The 21,841-nt window shown below is 39.0% G+C and overlaps 1 protein-coding gene across 1 annotated transcript in view; it reads left to right on the forward strand.

Annotated features, from left to right (window-relative positions):
- The first annotated feature begins 275 nt into the window (after positions 1–275).
- The window catches only part of ASIC5 (acid sensing ion channel subunit family member 5), a 37,753-nt gene continuing 16,187 nt past the window's right edge, over positions 276–21,841 (forward strand). Inside the window, exons 1-6 of the mRNA XM_068990307.1 lie at positions 276–315; positions 2,793–3,099; positions 14,653–14,890; positions 15,511–15,636; positions 17,875–18,024; positions 19,698–19,845. Coding sequence (XP_068846408.1) covers positions 276–315; positions 2,793–3,099; positions 14,653–14,890; positions 15,511–15,636; positions 17,875–18,024; positions 19,698–19,845 — 1,009 coding nt within the window. The remainder of the gene's footprint in view (positions 316–2,792; positions 3,100–14,652; positions 14,891–15,510; positions 15,637–17,874; positions 18,025–19,697; positions 19,846–21,841) is intronic.

A 21,841-nucleotide genomic window follows, 5' to 3' on the forward strand; every position in this document is an offset into this window, starting at 1 on the left:
CCTTTAGTTCTGAGAAAATGGTTTCCTTAATTATGTTTTTTGGTTTCACTATGACAGCTTCTCATGAGTCCATGGAGGCCCATAGCTGGTTTTGCCAGTGTGTTCAGTTTGCAGGTTATGCACTTTATGAGGCAAAACATAGCAACACAAACATTTAAATTGCTCCCACGTTTTATAGCCTCAACTGCTGTATTTTATATAAAGGCCACAAAATGAGTATGGTTATTGATGGAAGTTGGTTAGACCTCAAGGACTCCTGCTTATTGAAATTGGAGATGGAGCAGTTTGAGAAATCAAATACCCAGGCTAAGAAAGGTGGGTAAGGAGTAAAATCCTCAGGTAGAATTTTTATCTGTAAAAGCCAGAAATTAACAAAGGAAAGAGAGGTTATATTTTCATTGGGGAAATTTGATTTCCAATATTACTTAGATATACTATAAGTAACACAGTTTCTGTTACTTAGGAAAAGTGTTATTTTGTATGCAGCAGTCAAATATATGTGGTTTTAAAATATCCTTGTATACCAGAATCTGTTTTTGCAGTTATATTTGATTTGGCTTCCATTTATCATGTGCCTATAATTTTTATATTAAAATACAGCAAAACTTGTTTGATGTTCTTTAGAATGCTTCTGTAAAGATCAATATTCAATGCAAGGGCCACTTGTAATAATTACAAAGTATCCATTTCAGTGGGAAAGTAAGAAGTTTCTTGCTTTGTAGACTGGTAGACTCCTTATTAAACAAATTCTAATCTTCCTGACTGTAATACATGACCTTGTTGCTTCACTATCCATCCAAAAATATTTTTAAGAATTCTTTCTAAGCCCTAGCAAATGATGGAGAACACCCCAGGAAAGTCAGAGCAGTTGTCAAGAAGTAGATTTATAATAAATGACCTGAGTTTTGACAGAGCTACTTAAAACTTACATTTTTCAGAGTAATGTTTACAACCAGAAACACTGCAGTTGACCAAATACTGATTGCTAAATCACTCTTCCCTTGTGGATGGAAGGGCACTAGGTTCCCTGAGACTGAATTGTCCTGTCAGAGTCAATTCCCCACATGTATTATAGCTAATGGATAAATAGTATGTAAACAAGCATTATTAAGTTTATTTTGCTCATGAATAATAATAACAAAAAGCTTTTCATACATTTCTGATTTTGCTCTGGAGCTGTGCAGTTACTCTAAATACACATATTTAGGGACTTCCTTGGCAGTCTAGTAAGTTAAAATTCTGCTGTTCCACTGCACGTGGCATGAGTTTGATCCTTTGTCAGGAAGCTGAGATTCCGCATGCAGGAGTATATATATATAAAGAAAATGTGCTATGCTCAGTAGCTTCGGTCATGTCCAACTCTTTACGACCTGTGGACTGAAGCCTGCCAGGCTCCTCTGTCCATGGGATTCTGCAGGCAAGAATACTGGAGAGCGTTGCTGTGCCCTCCTCCAGGGGATCTTCCTGACCCAAGAATTGAACCCATATCTCCAGCACCTCCTGCACTGCAGGCAGGTTCTTTACCCACTGAGCCACCTGGGAACCCCCATATATATATAATAAGTATGTATTAATATATAACCACATGACAGGATATATATATTATATACGTGTATATATAACCTGTTTAAAATTCAAACAATTTTAAAAAACTGTTTGTGGAGTTATTATAAAATCTTAGTACAAAGTCAAGCTAATCAGACTAATACATAATTTCCTGCTCAGTGTAGAATCTGTATAAAAAATCATAAAATAATTTGTAATTGTGCCTTAATGCTGTGTGGATGAGATAGAGTCCCTTAGAAAATGTTCATAGGTGTCTATGTATCATTGTATATCCCATAACTTAACCTTAGTTAATTGATTAGAGACCTGGGGAATATTAACTAATGATTTAATGAAACCTTTTGGAATTAAATTAATGCTGATTAGTTGACAGAAAGAATACTTCCTGAACTGAAACAAAGGATATAAAAGTTAATTCAGTTAATCATGAGCATTTGCGAGACAGAACTCATCTCTCTTTATTTATTTATTTGTTTATTTTTGGCTGCCCTGGGTCTTTGTTGCTGTCTGGGCTTTTCTCTAGTTGCAGTACATGGGCCTCACGTTGCAGCAGTTTCTCTTGTTGTGGAGCACGGGCTCTAGAGTGCACGAGCTTCAGCAGCATGCTGAGTTCAGTAGTCACATCTCCTGGACTCCAGAGCACAGGCTCAGTAGTTGTGACCCAGGGCTTGGTTGCTCCCCAGCATGTAGCCTCTTCCCAGATCAGGGATTGTACCCATGTGTCCTGCATTGATAGGCAGATTCTTTACCACTGAGCCACCAAGGAAGACCCAAGAACTCATTTCTTAAATGAGAATTTTAGACATGAAACTCTTCCATCTACCACATCACTACCAAATTCATAGAAAAACACAAGTTGCTAGTATGAATTGAGTACTTATCATGGTCTGGGTGAGGTGCCAAGCTATCCTCAGGTGCTATTTTATCTAATACAACCAACTCATTAGGCAGAGAATGTTTTTCCCTTTTGACTAAAGAGAAACACACTATTAGAATAAGAAATGGGTTAAAGTAGGTTTGCATTAACTAGAGGCATTTTCTCATGAGAGGCATCACATACTTATTAGATCTCTGTAGTAGACACTTCTTGACTCCTGAAGAATCTGTGCAACTCAAGATGAATTTTGAGTCGGGGAGCACGTGGAAAGTCATGTGAGTTGTGTTTTTCACATACAGCATTAGGTTTTCCTAACTTATTGCTTGTTTTGTCTTTGGTTGAATGTAAGGACTCTTGGAAAAGATCAAGCTCTACCTTTCAAAGAAAACTTTGCCACCTCACACTGATCGTAGGAAGTTTGACCATGACTTTGCCATCTCCACTTCCTTCCACGGAGTCCACAACATTGTCCGGAATCCGAGTAGGATTCGCAAGGTGGTCTGGTTGCTGGTGGTCCTGGGTTCCATCAGTCTCCTTGTCTGGCAGGTCTACAGCCGTCTCGTCAACTACTTCAGGTGGCCCACCACGACATCTATGGAGGTACAGTATGTGGAGAGGATAGAGTTCCCAGCTGTGACCTTCTGCAATTTAAACAGGTAAAAGCTACACTTTTAATAAGTCTCTGTAACTTTGCTAGGTGTAATCTTTCTTGGATGGCTGAAATAGTTTATTGTGTGCTATTTAATATACACAAAACCACTTCTGGTCTTAAACTGTCTTAATAACAGAAATGTTGGGGGCTAAGAAGCTTATTGATTTCTTCTCTATTTTCCTTTTTTTCTTTCTTTTTTCCCTCCACAATTATATGCTAGGCTAAGCACCAAACCCTGTGGTTAAATAGATGTGCAAGTTTTTATCCTTGCATTTAAAAAGCTTGTTTCAATTAGCCAAAAGGAGAGAAACATCAGCAATAACAATGCAATATATATGGTGACTATAGATTACATGAAAGGTATGTGCAAGGACTCTGTGAGCACAGAGAACAGACAGTGACATCCCTGTCTAAGTGTCACAGAGTGTGAGTGTCAAAAGGTGGCCAGGCAGTTTGTAGGGGGAGATGAGGAATAACTTGAAGATACAGGAAAGCACTGTGCTAAAGTTGGAGATGTGAAATGTTCCCATGTGTTCAGGATGAGGTGTTTATGGTGATAGGAATGTGTCCAGCTCCATACACATGTGACCTGTGCACACACTTGGTTTAGCACTCTGTTGCTATTGCACTCTTGGCCACAACTCCCTCCAGAGATCTGCAAGTCCCTGGTTGTGTACCAGGTCTCTTGTGGTGAGTAGGGAGGGAACTTTCCCATGAGGCCGTTCATGAAAACCCTTGTTACTGCCTGTGGTCAAACCTGAAATCCTGTACATGGGATTTTCACCTAGCGGGTGGGGGAGGTGGTTTCCTTCAGATTCACCGCTAATCAGCTATTTGGCCATGGACGAATCACTTCACCTTTTAAAGTTTCAACTCCTCTGTGTACAAAATGATGTAATATCTGCTTGATGTATTTTCTGTTACATTAGTTCAGGTAGTATATACGCCATTTTGTCTCATCCTTGGGGTGGTTCTTTGGACAGGTGTTCAATGTGTGTGTTAGTCACTCAGCTGTGTCTGACTCTTTGCGACTCCATGGACTGTAGCCTGCCAGACTCCTCTGTCCATGGAATTCTCTAGGCACAAATACTGCAGCGGGTTGCCATTGCCTTCTCCAGGGGATCTTCCCAACCCAGGGATCGAACCTGGGTCTCCCACATTGCAGGCAGATTCTTTACCATCTGAGCCACAAGGGAAGCACAGGGGTTCAATATATAGTTGATATTACAGCATGGGTAATAGTTAGATTTACTTCAAGATATGTGTCAAGGTGCCAAAGAGTAAAATTAAATCAAAGGCCCCATAAAGATATTCAATACAGTTGCACCATACTGTATTTTAAATGGCATGTGTTCTTTTTTAAAATTTTATTTATTTAAAACATTTTTAATTTATCCACTTATTTTTGGCAGCACCGGGTCTTCATTGCTGTGTGTGGGTTTTCCCTACTTGCAGCCAGTGGGAGGCTACTCTCTAGTTGTGGAACACAGACTTCTCATTGTTGTGGCTTCTCTTGTTGTGAAGCACAGGCTCTAGGGTGGATGTGCTCAGTAGTTGCATCTTGTGGGTTCTGGAGCATGAGCTCAGTAGTTGTGATGCATGGGCTTAGTTGTCCTGCCTCACAGGGGATCCCAGAGCAAGAATTGAATTCACGTCTTCTACATTGGCAGGCAGTTTTTTAACTAATCGACCACGAGGGATGTCCAGAAGGTATATGTTCTAACAAAAGCAAAGGCTAGTTGAAGATAGCCAATATCAAAAAGAAATTTCACATATCATTTTGAGTATGCCAGTGTGAGGACCTTAACAGAAATTTCCCCTAGAGAAACAACCATAACTGGTACATTTTACTCAAAAAAAACAGCCATTTAGAAGCTAACCACCAAAATATAGAAGCAACTCCTACAACTCAATGAAATATTATTAGTGGTAAAAAAAAAATGAGCTATCAAGCCATAAATAGTTGGAGGATCTTAAATAACAGTCAACAGAAATTGCCCAACTTACATATCAAACTGCAGTTCAGTTTAGTTCAGTCCCTCAGCCGTGTCCGACTCGTTGAAACCCCATGAACTGCAGCAAGCCAGGCCTCCCTGTCCATCACCAACTCCTGGAGTTCCATCAAACTCATGTCCATTGAGTCAGTGATGCCATTCAGCCATCTCATCCTCTGTCATCCACTCCTCCTCTTGCCCCCAATCCCTCCCAGCATCAGAGTCTTTTCCAATGAGTCAGCTCTTCGCATGAGGTGGCCAAAGTATTGGAGTTTCACCTTCAGCATCAGTCCTTCCAATAAACAGCCAGGACTGATCTCCGTTAGGATGGACTGGTTGGATCTCCTTGCAGTCCAAGGGACTCTCAAGAGTCTTCTCCAACACCACAGTTCAAAAGCATCAATTCTTCAATGCTCAGCTTTCTTCACAGTCCAACACTCACATCCATATATGATGACTGGAAAAACCATAGCCTTGACTAGATGGGCCTTTGTTGGCAAAGTAGTATCTCTGCTTTTCAATATTCTATCTAGGTGGGTCATAACTTTCCTTCCAAGGAGTAAGCGTCTTTTAATTTCATGGCTGCAATCACCATCTGCATTGATTTTGGAGCCCAGAAAAATAATTTGACACTGTTTCCACTGTTTCCCCATCTATTTGCCATGAAGTGATGGGACCAGATGCCATGATATTAGTTTTCTGAATGTTGAACTTTAAGCCAACTTTTTCACTCTCCTCTTAAACTTTCTTCAAGAGGCTTTTTAGTTTCTCTTTACTTTCTGCCATAAGTGTGGTGTCATCTGCATATCTGAGGTGATTGATATTTCTCCCGGCAATCTTGATTCCAGCTTGTGCTTCTTCCAGCCCATTGTTTCTCATGATGTACTCTGCATAGAAGTTAAATAAGCAGGGTGACAATATACAGCCTTGATGTACTCCTTTTCTTATTTGGAACCAGTCTGTCGTTCCATGTCCAGTTCTAACTGTTGCTTCCTGACCTGCACATAGGTTTCTCAAGAGGCAGGTTAGGTGGTCTGGTATTCCCATCTCTTTCAGAATTGTCCACAGTTTATTGTGATCCACACAGTCAAAGGCTTTGGCATAGTCAATAAAGCAGAAATAGATGTTTTTCTGGAACTCTCTTGCTTTTTCCATGATCCAGCAGATGTTGGCAATTTGATCTCTGGTTCCTCTGCCTTTTCTAAAACCAGCTTGAACATCAGGAAGTTCACAGTTCACGTACTGCTGAAGCCTGGCTTAGAGAATTTTGAGCACTAATTTACTAGCATGTGAGATGAGTGCAATTGTGCGGTAGTTTGAGCATTCTTTGGCATTGCCTTTCTTTGGGATTGGAATGAAAACTGACCTTTTCCAGTCCTGTGGCCACTGCTGAGTTTTCCAAATTTGCTGGCATATTGAGTGCAGCACTTTCACAGCATCATCTTTCAGGATTTGAACTAGCTGCACTGGAATTCCATCACCTCTACTAGCTCTGTTTGTAGTGATGCTTTCTAAGGCCCACTTGATTCACCTTCCAGAATGTCTGGCTCTAGGTGAGTGATCACACCATTGTGATTATCTGGGTTGTGAAGCTCTTTTTGTACAATTCTTCTGTTTGTTTTTGCCACCTCTTCTTAATATCTTCTGCTTCTGTTAGGTCCATACCATGTCTGTCCTTTATTGAGCCTGTCTTTGCATGAAATGTCCCGTTGGTATCTCTAATTTTCTTAAAGAGAAAATTAGTCTTTTCCATTCTGTTGTTTTCCTCTATTTCTTCGCATTGATTGCTGAGGAAGGCTTTCTTATCTCTCCTTGCTATTCTTTGGAACTCTGCATTCAGATCCTTGTATCTTTCCTTTTCTCCTTTGCTTTTGGCTTCTCTTTTCACAGCTATTTGTAAAGCCTCCCCAGACAGCCATTTTGCTGTTTTGCATTTCTTTTCCATGGGGATGGTCTTGATCCCTGTTTCCTGTACAATGTCACAAACCTCCATCCATAGTTCATCAGGCACTCTGTCTATCAGATCTAGTCCCTTAAATCTATTTCTCACTTCCACTGTATAATCGTAAGGGATTTGATTTAGGTCATGCCTGAATGGTCTAGTGGTTTTCCCCACTTTTTTCAATTTAAGTCTGAATTTGGCAGTAAGGAGTTCATGATCTGAGCCACAGTCAGCTCCCGGTCTTGTTTTTGCTGACTGTCTAGAGCTTCTCCATCTTTGGCTGCAAAGAATATAATCAATCTGATTTTGGTGTTGACCATCTGGTGATGTCCATGTGTAGAGTCTTCTCTTGTGTTGTTGGAAGAGAGTGTTTGTTATGACCTGTGCATTCTCTTGGCAAAACTCTATTAGCCTTTGCCCTGCTTCATTCTGCATTCCAAGGCCAAATTTGCCTGTTACCACAGGTGTTTCTTGACTTCCTACTTTTGCATTCCAGTCCTCTATAATGAAGAGGACATCTTTTTTGGGTGTTGGTTCTAGAAGGTCTTGTAGGTCTTCATAGAACCGTTCAACTTCAGCTTCTTCAGCATTACTGGTTGGGGCATAGGCTTGGATTACTGTGATATTGAATGGTTTGCCTTGGAAACGAACAGAGATCATTCTGTCGTTTTTGAGATTGCATCCAAGTACTGCATTTCGGACTCTTTTGTTGACTATAATGGCTACTCCATTTCTTGTAAGGGATTCCTGCCCGAAGTAGTAGATATAATGGTTATCTGAGTTAAATTTACCCATTCCGGTCCATTTTAGTTTGCTGATTCCTAGAATGTCGACATTCACTCTTGCCATCTCCTGTTTGACCACTTCCAGTTTAGCTTGATTCATGGACCTGACATTTCAGGTTCCTATGCAATATTGCCCTTTACAGCATCAGACCTTGCTTCTATCCCCAGTCGCATCCACCACTGGGTATTGTTTTTGCTTTGGCTCCATCCCTTCATTCTTTCTGGAGTTATTTCTCCACTGATCTCCAGTAGCATATTGGGCACCTACCGACCCAGGGAGTTCCCCTTTCAGTATCCTATCATTCTGCATTTTCATACTGTTCATGGGGTTCTCAAGACAAGAATACTGTACTGGTTTGCCATTCCCTTCTCCTGTGAACCACATTCTGTCAGACCTTTCCACCATGACCCTCCCATCTTGGGTGGCCCCACACGGCATGGCTTAGTTTCACTGAGTAGACAAGATTGTGGTCTGTGTGATCAGATTGGCTAGTTTTCTGTGATTATGGTTTCCATGTGTCAGCCCTCTGATGTCCTCTTGCAACACCTATCATTTTACCTGGGTTTCTCTTACCTTGGGCGTGGGGTATCAGACTTAGCAGACATCAAAGCAGCTATTATAATACAAATAACTCAAGAAACTGTGATTGAAGACAGAAAGGAAGATATAATGTCTCATCAAGCAAACAATATCAGTAAGGACAGAAATTATACAAAAAACCAAAGGGACATTCTGGTTTTGAAAAGTATAATAACTGAAATGAAAAATTCACTAAATCCAGTAAGGGACTCAGCAATTGGTTTGAAGTGGCTGAAGAAAGAATCAATGAACTTGAAGATAAATTAACAAAGTATGTGAGCTGAGAAACAGAGAGAAAAACTAATGAAGGAAAATGAAAAGAGCCTCAGAGAAATGGGGGATACTAAAAACATAAAAATATATGTAAAATGGGAGTACCAGAAGAGGAGAGAAAATACAGAAGAAAAATTTCTTTTTAATATATTGTGTCAAAACTCCCCAAATTTGCACAAAAATGTATCTTTAAAATGAAGATAAAATAAAAACATTCAGAGAGAATTCATTCTAGCAGACCCATCATACAAGAAATACTAAAAAGTTCTTCAGACTTAAAGCAAGTAAACTCAGAGAGTTTTCAAATCCATATGAAAAACTAAAAGCACCTGTAAATATACTTTTGCAATTTTAAAAGACATTATAAATGTGTGTTTATTCTTCTTTCTTCTCTTGCTTGTTTTAAAATGCAAGTGTGTAATACTTAGGCCCATAATACCTATAGATCACTCTACATAACAGCAGATTACTAACTCTTCTCATGTACGTATGGAACACTTTCTAGGGCAAGTTGTATCAAGACCATAAAACAAGCTTCAATACATTTAGAAGATATTTAATCATTCAGAGTATGTTTATCAAATACAACAGAGTGAAATAAGCAGTCTATAATAGGAAGAAATTTGGGATATTAACTAATATAGAGATATTAAACAGCACACACGAAATAACCAATGAAAGAAAAAAAATCACATGGTGTTAGACAACCCTCTGAAATGAATGAAGAAACACACAGGGTACCTAAACTTACATTTGCAACTCAAGCAGTGCTGATCAGGAAATGCATGGATTAAAAAAAGAAGAATGATCTCAAGGAAAATATTTAATACCCTATAATTTAAGTACTATCATGTTTTTATTAAATTTTTATTTGTATAAAAGTTTATTTTCCATAATTCAAATCTCAAATCAATGATTTAAACTCTGGTGTTGGATGGTGGCATTAAGAAAAAACTGATAGTATACCCTGCAGTTAGATATAGGTAATATCCAGATGAAAAATGAGATTCAATAGTGTAGAAACCAAAATTACAGAAGAGGAAAATTATTAATTATAAGAAAATTACTCTTTCTTAGGTAACAACTAATACATCATCAATACTGTGGTGGTTAGAGACATCTTCAACTCTCAAAGTCTGATTTTAAAAATAGATACTTTGAATGTCAGTTCACCAGCATCTCACCAACACTCTTTAGCAAATGACTGATGGATCAAGAAAAGAACTTAGGTTGTGCACTCCCCTGTTCTCACAGCCAGTGGTCTTCAAACATTTTCCCTCATGTTCCATATAAAGGAAGTTTGAAAAACTATGTATTTCAGTTGCAAATTTTAAATTGGCAGCTAAAAATTTAACCATAGCTTTAAATAACTTAATGTCTTAGTTTTAGGAGGTCAAAAATAAATATTATGAGAAAAATAAATGTTAGGAGATCAAAAATAAATATTTTGAGATAAATAAATATTAGGAGATAAAATATGATAAGGATTGACTATTAAGAATAAATGTTTATGATTTTATAAATATTTAATTACTTCATTGATAAAAATCATGCAAATTTTAACCTGTGAACATTTTTTAATTGGAGAAGGAAATGGCAACCCACTCCAGTACTCTTGCCTGGAAAATCCCATGGATGGAGGATCCTGGTAGGTTACAGTCCATGGGCTCACAAAGAGTTGGACACAACTAAGTGTCTTCACTTCAATACACTTCACATTTTTTAATATTGCAATAATCTGGAATTTGCACACAGCAACTCAGTTTCATTTAAAATAATGTGCAGGAAGTCCAAAAAAGAAGGAGTACTAATTTGCTTTTGTGTACAGTAAAAATTAACAAAATGTTATAAAGCAACTATACTCCAATAAAAATTTTAAAACCCTATATTTTAGTAACTCAGAAAATAAAAATGAAATGACAAGTTTTATCATATTACTTCAACTTTTCTCAATTCAGAGGATCCAGTAGAGGCTCAAATACCCTATGTTTAATGCCAAGCTTCACCCTAGCCAGAAATATGTGCATAACAGGACAAGACAAAGTTTAAGGAGCTTTGATTAATTCTTAGAGGAGTCTTCCTCCAGTGTTCGCCTGTTACGGGCCTTGAGATTGCTATACACCAGGTGCATTATATGCTAAGATTTGTAATGCTTGACAGGTAAAAATTCTTTCATAAATTGGAGAAGAATCTTTGTGTGTGTTTCTTTTTATTTTTTACTTTTTTTATTAGTATATGTAATTTTATTAGTTAATTTAAAAATCTTTTTTCTTTTTCATTTTCTTTCTTTTTTCTTTTTTACTTTACAATATTGTATTGGTTTTGCCATACATCAACATGTATCCGCCACAGGTATACACGTGTTCCCCATCCTGAACCCCCCGCCCTCTTCCCTCCCCATACCATCCCTCTGGGTCATCCCAGTGCACCAGCCCAAAGCATCCAGTATCATGCATTGAACCTGGGCAGGCAACTCATTTCATATATGACATTATACATGTTTCAATGCCATTCTCCCAAATCATCCCACCCTCTCCCTCTCCCACAGAGTCCAAAAGACTGTTCTATACATCTGCGTCTCTTTTGCTGTTTCGCATACAGGGTTATTATTACCATCTTTCTAAATTCCATATATATGCGTTAGTATACTGTATTGGTGTTTTTCTTTCTGGCCTACTTCACTGGGTGTTTCTTTTTAAATGCTGAGTTAGAGCAGAGGATCTGGAAATTGATTCTAACACACATACACTTGGATCTATTTTGATGGAGCTCAACAAAGGACTGAGTGAGGCATCAACGTGGACTTGAAAAGAAGCTTACTCATTTGGGTCATATAATTTGGGGAAAGGTAGTTAGAGGTACTAACACACCTAAGAAAGATGGGTTTGGTAATTGGTTATCAGTTCTTAAACTGTTTAAACATATCATATTTTTATTGTTTTGTTTGACTAGACTTATCAGTATAGGAAATGAAAGAGTAAGACAAGCTATCACTAAACAAGGTTTCTGAAAAATTATATTTGGAAGAGTTTTGGAGCTTGAATTAAAGTTGAAAATAAACTTGGAGAAAAACACTTAGATGTTATGCCAAACAAAAATGTCTCACAAAATTTATCACTTTTGTTCCAAATACTGTTGGACTTTATTCACTGTTTAATTCATCCACCTAAATTACTCCATGATCTATTAATAGTATAAAAAATAGTTCTAAAATAATGTTCTAAAATCCTCTCCTCTTTAACCTTTTAATATATTGTGCTCAGACCTCCTACACCTGTAATAATTTCTTCATTTCTCTGCTTAATCATCATGAATAGAATGCAGTGAACATTGTATGAGGTGGTGTGGGCTCAATCTGTGTAGGATTCCAAGGTCACAGGGCTTTGGAGCAGACCCTTGGTCCCCTGTCAGTCAAAGAGTTAGAAACCTGAAGTCAGCAGAAGGTTCATCCCTCCGTTTAGAGCAAACACTTCTTCACAAAATTTGTTACTAGTGTCTGTTTTTAACTTCCCAAAAGATCACTAAAAACACTTTTGCCCAAGAAAATCAAGAGTGTTAAATGTATTCTAGTTAGATAAAATACCACAAGGGTGGAGGCTTAATAGTGTCTCTGAAGAAAAGAGTTCAAAGAGAATACTTATAGGGTTCTGGGACCTGGGGCAGTGGTTTTAAGAGAGGTCTTGCGAGGCTTAGAGCTAGTTACATAAGGTATTGTATTAAAACCTGGTCAAAAAAAGCTGTTTTGCATCTCTAAACAGATATGATGTTGGTTTGATTGTATTGTTTTGTTTTTCCTGTTTTTGGTTTTGTGTATGTCCCGCCTTGACTGAGAAAGGGTTTAATGTGACTGTCCTGAGAATGAAAAATTACGTTACAGATAATACAAAAGGAAAGTGAAAATAAAATACAGATTTTGTGACATAGAAGCAAAGTCACACACACACCATGCACCGCATGGTCCTGTATGCTCACCAAGAATGAAATGAAAGTGGCTCTTTGCGACCCCATGGATTATACATTTCATGGAATTCTCCAGGCCAGAATACTGGAGTGGGTAGCCATTCCCTTCTCCAGGGGATCTTCCCAACCCAGGGATCAAACCCAGGTCTCCCACACTGCAGGCAGATTCTTTACCAGCTGGGTATGTATTTTATTCTATGCTGTCTGGCATCCGATTTGAGGAGAGGAAGTGTGTTCCATTTCAAATTGTGTAATAATATAATATAACATCCAAAATATGAAAATCACATATTGAAAGAAGTTAAGGTATGAAAATAAAGAACAATACAGATTGCAAAGCAGAAACTGTCCAGCAAAATAAAAGAATTACAAGGCACTTATTAGGGCAAACACATTACTTCTGCTTTAATTGCCAGCAAGTTGCTTTGACAATAATGAGGCATTTATTTAATAAATATTTACCTTACACTCTTTGAAATATGTTAGGAAAAATAGTTTAATCATCTAAATGATTGTTTGATGTGTTATTTAAATAAATCAATATATTAACCTTCATCATTGGTGTATTAACAAATACCAGTTTCATAAGTGAGGAAGCTGTGTGACAGTGAGATGAGAAAATGCACTATCATAGCCTTAAGGCTGTAACGGTCAGGGCTCCATCCAAGAAGCAGAACCTCTGTGGATGGCAGAAAACCAGGGGTTTATTATAGGGATTCAGCCCACTGAACCATAGGGGCTGGGTAAGCAGTCTCTGCAGGTCTGTTGCCTCTGTTTCTGGTGTTGGATCTGAAGTCAGCAGGATCTGTGCTTAGAAAGGAAGATAAGAAAGCTGTGGTACATATACACAATGGAGTATTACTCAGCCATTAAAAAGAATACAGTTGAATCAGTTCTAATGAGGTGGATGAAACTGGAGCCTATTATACAGAGTGAAGTAAGCCAGAAAAAAATAAAAACACCAATACAGTATACTAACACATATATATGGAATTTAGAAAGATGGTAATGATAACCCTGTTTGTGAGACAGCAAAAGAGACACAAATGTATAGAACAGTCTTTTGGACTCTGTGAGAGAGGGAGAGGGTGGGATGATTTGGGAGAATGACATTGAAACATGTGTAATATCATATAAGAAATGAATCACCAGTCTACGTTCAATGCAGGATACAGGATACCTGGGGCTGGTGCACTGGGATGACCCAGAGAGATGGTATGGGGAGGGAGGAGGGAGGGGGGTTCAGGATTGGGAACATGTGTACACCCATGGCGGATTCATGTTGATGTATGGCAAAACCAATACAGTATTATAAAGTAAAATAGAGTAAAAAATAAAATAAAATAAAAATATTGGCCAAAAAAAAGAAGAAAAAAAGATAGATTTGAAATGAAGGAAACAAACATGAGCTGGGAATGCGTGTTTCATCTCCGATCCTGGTGGTGCAGGAGGAGTTGGCATCTTTTTTCAGATTGCACCCTTGCTTGACCCAGGAGCAGAAGCTGTCTGAGGAGACTAGACAGGGCTGGGGGAACTGCCCAGTGCAGACAAGCTGGGGTGGCAGATCCACATTCACAATGTACAGAACAACCACACCTCCACTCTGCAATGAACTGCAGGTTGTAAACAGATGCAGACAAGAGGGAGAAGTCTAGCAATGCAGTTGAGGCAGCCACACAGATTCAGCATAGAGCACAGTGGGGCTTGGATGTGAACCCTGGAAATCTGGTTCCTATAGTGTTAACAATTCCTAACACCTCTCTCAGTGTTGGGTTGTGAAGATCCATTTGGATGTATCCAGAGCAAGGTCTGGAAGGTATTCTAGGTAAATGAAATTATATGTAGAAATTCAAGATAGATTGCAGCAGGTGACAAAGACCTCTTAGTAATCCAATTTTGCTTGAATGTATTACAAATGAGGGAAAATATAGGAGATAGGAGGAGAAAAGGATAGAGTTCAGATACCATCTTTGAGGTAACAAGTGTTTATTATTCTAAACAATGCCTTTATTTCCACAAATAGGTTCCAAGCAGAAGCTGCAGCCACATTTGGCATTATTTTTTTCTTATGGAATATCGTATCCAAAGTCCTTCATCTTCAGGAAATCAGTACCAATTCTACTGGCTCTAAAGAGGCTATTGATTTCCTTGCAAGTGAGCGAAACTTCAGCATTACAGAGTTTGTCAAGGAAAATGGTTTTTATCTCAACAGCAGCACATTGTTAGAATGTGAATTTTTTGGAAAGCCATGTGGCCCAGAGGTAATGTTGCACTATTTCTTCAAATTTCATCAATATAACAAGCTACTTCTTTGTATTATTTTGCATTGAGGTAAAGTTTACTCCCATGGGGAATCAGTTTAAATTTGCTCCAAGATCACATGTCCTTAGCTCAGCCTTATGATATCAGGAGGTGTGAATACACATGGGACATACCTCCTTTTTCATACAGTTAGATAAGGAAAGATAGACGACAGAAATATTTGGTGATATTTCTTGCAGGATTGTCCTTAAAGGGAAACCCCTATCTGTGGTTCCAAGTCCCAGCTGAGGATTCCACCAACCATAGGTTGAGCTGAACTGTGGTGGGTATTTATTTTAAAACAATGAGTCTATGCAGTTCAAATCCCTGTTGTTCAAGGGTCAACTGCACATGAAAATGTCTCAACTAGATAATCAGATACAAATTGACAGGTGCATTTTACAAAAAAAAAAAAAGAAAGCTGTTTTTGGAATACAGACTAAAATCGCCAGATTTCTATTCTTCCTGCTGTTTTTGCTTCTCAAGCATTATGAGTAAGAAAAGAAAGTTATAGGCATTTAAACTTTGAAAGGACCAAAATACTCACCTGATTGTATTTTCCTTTATTTTCATATTGGAGGATTTTGCACATGTCTTCACTGAATATGGAAACTGTTTTACCTTTAATCATGGTGAAAATATCCAAGCGAAGGAAAAAGTGAGTGTTTCTGGAAGAGGCTTACACTTGCTCTTCAATGTCAATCAGGTATTGAATTTCTTTAAACTTCACCAAGGTTCAAGCCAAACAAGAATGCACAGGAGTTTCAGGACGCTGTGCCCTGTTGAATCGTTCCCACATGTCTTTTTCTTTTTTTTAATTATTAATTTAGTCAAGACTCTCAGGATGAAACTACAGACTTGGAGATTGAAAATGTACAGTTTAGAGGAATAACCTGGACATTTTTAGCTATGTTACTTACTGTCATTTTTATGATGCTGGAAATGTTCATGTCAGAAAACAAGGAAACTAAAGATTTCTAAATCTCAATGTATATAGTAATTCAAGAAGACCTATGAATTTTTAATGTTCAGATAAATGTTTAGATTTTCATGAAAATAGGCAATATGTTTTAGAAAGAAGCCATACAGAGATATTTGACAAACCATAGAAATCTGTAGTCTGAAAAGGTGATAAAAAATATTGCTTTGCAAAAATATTGTATCAGTAGGCTTTGCCTAAGCCAGTTTTGTAAATTTGTAATTGGCGTAAGTAGATTCTAAGTGTTTAGACCTAGGTGGCAGCTGTCCAGGCGCCTAAGAAATTCAGAAGTGTTCCTTCAAGACTACCTGGTGTAACTCTCACCCAAGGTTGATCCTCACCCTCTGTCTTGCACAATCATTTGTAGTGTTACACACTTAGAGGCATTCTACTCCGTTGTTATGATCTGGTAAATGAAGATTTGAAATGCTATTGAATGAAGTATTCAGAATCACACAATTAATGGAAGAGATGAAAAATAAAGGTAGCACCCCTGAATTTCACCAAACTACTCCCCAATCCAAGTGAACAAGATGATTGGTTACTTTCCAGGAATTTCTCCTAAGCCACGCTTCATAGTTTCCCCTGTATTCCATTCAAGAGTCCACAGCACTGCACATTGTGATACACACAGCCAGACTTGTATATCTAGTTCATTGATATTTTCAAGTTATTTAAATATAAGCCACATGTTCACTTCAAATATTATATAATAACTTCTATAAGCTAGAATTTCCCCCAGTGTTTTTAGAGTGCAATTAAAATCTGCAAATTCAGTGCAAAGTTCAGTAAGTAAATAGAGCTGAGATATTTCTCCAGACTAGCAGTCAAGTGTTCCTTAGAGAGTTACAGGGGGGCTAGGAGAAATAGGGTCCTGAGTATCAAACGCAAGACTGAGCAAGTTTATTGTTGTTGCATGTGCAGTTAACTGTTCACAAGAAAAATCATCCTAGTCCCTCATCAAGGCCACCCCTTCTGCTTATAACTTGAAATTATAACTAATAAAGTCACCAGAAGTTTGATCTTAAATTTCTTGTGCCTCTCTGACAAACCGGCTGCTTTGAGTCCTGCCTTTTGGAAGTGGAACTGCGTCTGCTGCTCATGTCTGCACTGCTGGGGTTCCTTCCAGCTGTGCTCGCTGCTGTGGGTTGGTGAAACAGGCTCACTCTGACGCCTCCCTGGGAGTGTGCTCTTCCTGCCTCAGAGTCACAGGAATAAACACAATATGCCTCCAAAAGCCCTTTCTGATCCTAATCATGAAGAATTACTGGCTTCTTAGGAAAAAAAAGAGAAACGATAAACCAGAAATTTGGTTTTATGATAATATATGAAAGCCAACCAAGAAACCTAACCAATAAAAAAGCAAAGCTTGAGCTCCTGAAATGTATGCTTTTATGTAATGAACAATTACATATACATATTTGTTTTCTTGTAAAAAATTCTTTATCTGACATACGATTTACAGAAGAAAAGCACTAGTGCTAAAGAAGTAGTATAAGTCTTTACTTTTAGGAGAAAATAAATTTGAATTTTAAGTCAGGCCAAATATTTTAACTGCAAAGAGAAGCAGAGGGCCAAAGGATTTTCTGAGACAAATAAGTAAAGAGAACAGCCAAGGAGAAAGAAACTAAAGAGGCAGGTGAGGAGAGGGCCAGGGGAACCAGGTGGCGACAGTCAGGATACCATACCTTCCATATTTCTATTCAAATTGCCTCAGGCAAGAGGTGACGGGGAGAAAATGACCGAGGCCTTGATGTGTAGCTTAACCATGAAAAGTAGGTCTTTAGGTGTTTAATTTTCACAGCTTTTATATAAAAGGAGATCTCATATTGACATGAAGTATTTGATTTTTAAGTTATTCAAATACTATCATGAGAGTAACTCTGCACAAAATTCTGCACAAACTCATCTTGTGCATAATTGACATCAATTTGTAATCTGAGAAGAAATACTTGTTTGTTTCAGGAGGAATTTACAGATGACCCAACCCTTGGCTTCGTCGACGCTGGGATCACCTTTGTTATCCATTCACCCATGAAGGTGCCGCAGTTTGATGGTTTGGGCTTGTCCTCACCAGTGGGAATGCATACACGGGTGACCATCCGCCAGGTGAAGGTAAATATCAAATAAAGACATACATATAATCACAAAATTCAGAGTCTGAGGGAACTCTGACCTCCGGCTGCTCGAAGGAATGCAAAGCTTGGCACATCAAGAACCAGTGTGGATGTCTGCCTTTCCTTCTTCCTGATAAATAGAGGCTGTGTCCCTCAGTGGGGTAATGATCCCATAAATACATAATAACACATTTCATTAAAACTCTTTTCTCTCCTGCATTTCAAACATCACCAGAAATTCAACAGTTTCAGTTCAGATACGTTTCCATTACTGGGAGGCTCAAAACCAAATTCACGGATACAGTGTAAGTGAGAGCTGGGAAGCCCAGCAAACCCAAGTCAACTTTGAATTTTGAGTTGAAAATGGACATTAAGAAGGAAGTCCATGTGGCTGAACTGTGGTTTTTCTCAACAGGACTTTCTAGGAAGGAAAAAGTCAGTGGGCAGAGCAGGTCTTAGAATCCCAGTGTCTGACAGGTTTCCACTTGGCAGCCCCTTGCTCTGTAATTTTCGGGATTAACTTCCTGAATTTCCATCTCCTCTCTGCACACTGAGGGCCAAGGGCTAATGTGTCCTTTCACAGTTACTCTGTGGTTGTTCAGTCGTTCAGTTGTGTCTAACTCTTTGTGACCCCACGGACTGCAGCATTCCAAGCTGTCCTTCACCATCTCCCAGAGCTTGCTCAAACTCATGTCCACTGAGTTGGTGATGCCATCCAACCATCTCAGCCTCCAACACCATCCAACCATCTTCTCCTTCTGCCCTCAATCTTTTCCAGCATCAGGGTCTTTTCCAATGAGTCAGCTCTTTGCATCAGGTGGCCAAATCAGTTACTTTGAGGTTTAAGTGAAATAATATAAAGAAAACAGTACCATATTGCCTGGCATATATTAGGTACTCAGTAAAGGATCTTTGGTGGGACTAAACCACCACCAAAGGATCTTTTCTTAATTGAAGTTTAGTTGATTTACAATGTTGTGCTAATTTCTTCTGTACAGTAAAGTGATTCAGTTATACATATATATCTATATATATACATCATTTTTACATTCTTTCCCATTATGATATCTCATGGGATATTGAATATAGTTCTCTGTGTTATACAGTGGAAACTTGTTGTTTATCCGTCCTATATATGCTAATCCCAAACTCTCAGCCCATTTTCCCCCAACCTTGGCAACCATAAGCTGTTCTCATGTTTCGATTCTGTTTTAAAGGATCTTTTTGTGTGTATAATTTTGGTTGCTGTTTTGTGAGTGGGTTGATAAATAAGCTAAAATATGTCAATAAATGATTTTTTTCCTTGTAGGAGTTCAGTTTTGGAGCACTTTGTCTGATTTTATTGATTCACTACAGGTACAGGCATCACTGATTCAATTGACATGAGTTTGAGCAGACTCCAGGAGATGCTGAAGGACACGGGAGCTTGGCATGCTGCAGTTCATGAGGTCGCAAAGAGTCAGACATGACTGAACGACTGAACAACACAGAGCATTTAGGGTGGATATTAAAGCGCAAATAGTAGACTTAACTTTAGGGGTTTTCAGGTTAATAGAGTAGGCATAGTGGACAAATGTAGTCAACTAAAGAATATCAAAGGCTTGAGAGAAAAGAAAAGGGGTGTATTGAGTCAGACAGATCTTCTGACCCGGGTGTTTATTTTGTCTTAAGACAGTCCATCAGGAATACCCTTGGGGAGAATGCAATCCCCACATGAAACTGCAGAACTTCAGGACCTATAGCACCTCTGGCTGCTTGCAGGAATGCAAAGCTTGGCACATCAAGAAGCAGTGTGGATGTCTGCCTTTCCTTCTTCCTGGTAAATAGAGGCTGTGTCCCATTCTATAACTCTTTACTTCATCTGAAACATGGAAATAAAGGTATCAGAGAGCTGTTGCACATTCTTAAGAAATTCTATGCTGGAAAACCATCCACCTGACAAATAAACCTCCTAGCAGAGATATCTGGAAAAGAAAAGAGCCTTGTGTTGTCTGAGCCGGTCCCCAAATCTGATTTCAACATTTTCAGTTGGGTGCTCTTAAGCTGCTCATCAAGATTTTCTCTGTTTGAAAGAAACAGTAGATCTTCTTACCAATACTGAATATTTCCTTGTTGAGACCTTTTTGTTGTTGTCAGAAAGTCCCCCTTTGCACCCAGTCTGAAATGCTTTCAGAGCCACGGATGTCTGAGCTGAGCCCTGGACAGGGCATTGGAGCAGGGTGGATGGAGCTGGCCTTGCATTTAACTTCTGCAGCTCCTGAAAAGTGAGGAGCAGCATAATGTACCCAAGCTGCATGGCCTGACAAGTCATAACACGGATGGAGTGAGTCATAACACGGATGGAGGTAGTCTCAAAACTGCTTGACACAGAACTCACTCCATGTAACAGCTGGATATTTCTATTCAGATTTCCTTCACCCTATTCTCCAGTGTATTTATGAAGAAGTGTAGAGTGATTTAAAGGGTGAAACCAGTCTGGTCCTACAAGTTTACCAGTTCCCCATGTGATGGCCCATCACACACCCCATGCACATGCACACACACACAAACACTCACACACACCACACACACACTCACACATGAACATGATAATGCTGCCCCTACAACAAGGGTTGCAACTCGGCGAACAGCTTCTCAGATATTTTGAGAATCATCACTTCCTTCTTTCTAGAATTTTTATTTTTGGTCTTGTGGCTCCTCCAAAACTGGCATTCTATAAAACTGCTAATTCTGGCTCTGAAAATTCCAAAGTTACAGGAAAGGGTCCAAGTTGATATATGAAAAATAATGTCACAGTTTTAAAATGTATTATTTCTGAAAACAAAAACAAAAATGAAATAACTAATAAGAACCGGACACTAGGCAAAATGAAATGTAAAACACAAAGCATGACATTTGCACAAACTTTGGGGTGCTTACAGAAATATATCTTATTTGATTTGATACTTAGTTATCCAAGTTGGCTAACAGATGAGGAATGAGATTTATACACATCAAAGCAACTAGCTGAAGAACTCCCACTAGCAAATTGTAGAGGTAGTTCTAAAAATCAGCCTTTCAGATGTGGATCATTTCCAAAATTTCATCGTCTTGATGTGTACGTGCCCAGTCACTTCAGTCATGTCTGACTCTTTGCGACCCCATGGACTGGCCTATGACAGGCTCCTCTGTCCATGGGATTCTCCAGGCAAGAATACTGGAGTGGGTTGCTGTGCCTTCCTCCAGAGGATCTTCCCCACCCAGGGACTGAACCTGCGTCTCCTGCATCGCAGGCAGGCTCTTTACCACTGAGCCACCTGGGAAGCACATTGTTCTTGGTAATGAGAGAAATATCATTCAAGAAGTAAGCCACAGTGTGGTAAGAGAGACTTCTCATAGACTCAGTGTTCAAGGTAGAGTTTTCTTTTTTTATTTTCACTTCTTCCCAAAGCACACTTCCCCCTTGTCAGCTGAACTTCTCCACAGACTGTAAGTGACACTCTCTGTTGTTTGTTTTCAGGACCATTGAATAAACATTGAGCTCACCCCAGAGATGCATGGGTTATAGCAAGAGACAACTGCTGCATTAACATGCAAAGACTGAAGTTTTAGAATCAGCCTGGGATGAAACCCAGCTCTGATTGAGATTGATTCTGTCCCAAGGTTCACAGCAGGTGCTCCACAGAGAGTGCTACTTCCCTGCCCCATCCTACCACTAGATAGGCAGCCCCACCAGGTGCGTGGGTCTATGCATATTTAAATCAACAGATATAGGGAGCTGGATAGAAGGAGAAGAGATGAGTCTAAGCCCCCTAACTGCTTAGGCAAGCCACTTT

This window comes from Capricornis sumatraensis, chromosome 17 (assembly GCF_032405125.1).
Source record: "Capricornis sumatraensis isolate serow.1 chromosome 17, serow.2, whole genome shotgun sequence".
Lineage (NCBI taxonomy): Eukaryota > Metazoa > Chordata > Mammalia > Artiodactyla > Bovidae > Capricornis > Capricornis sumatraensis.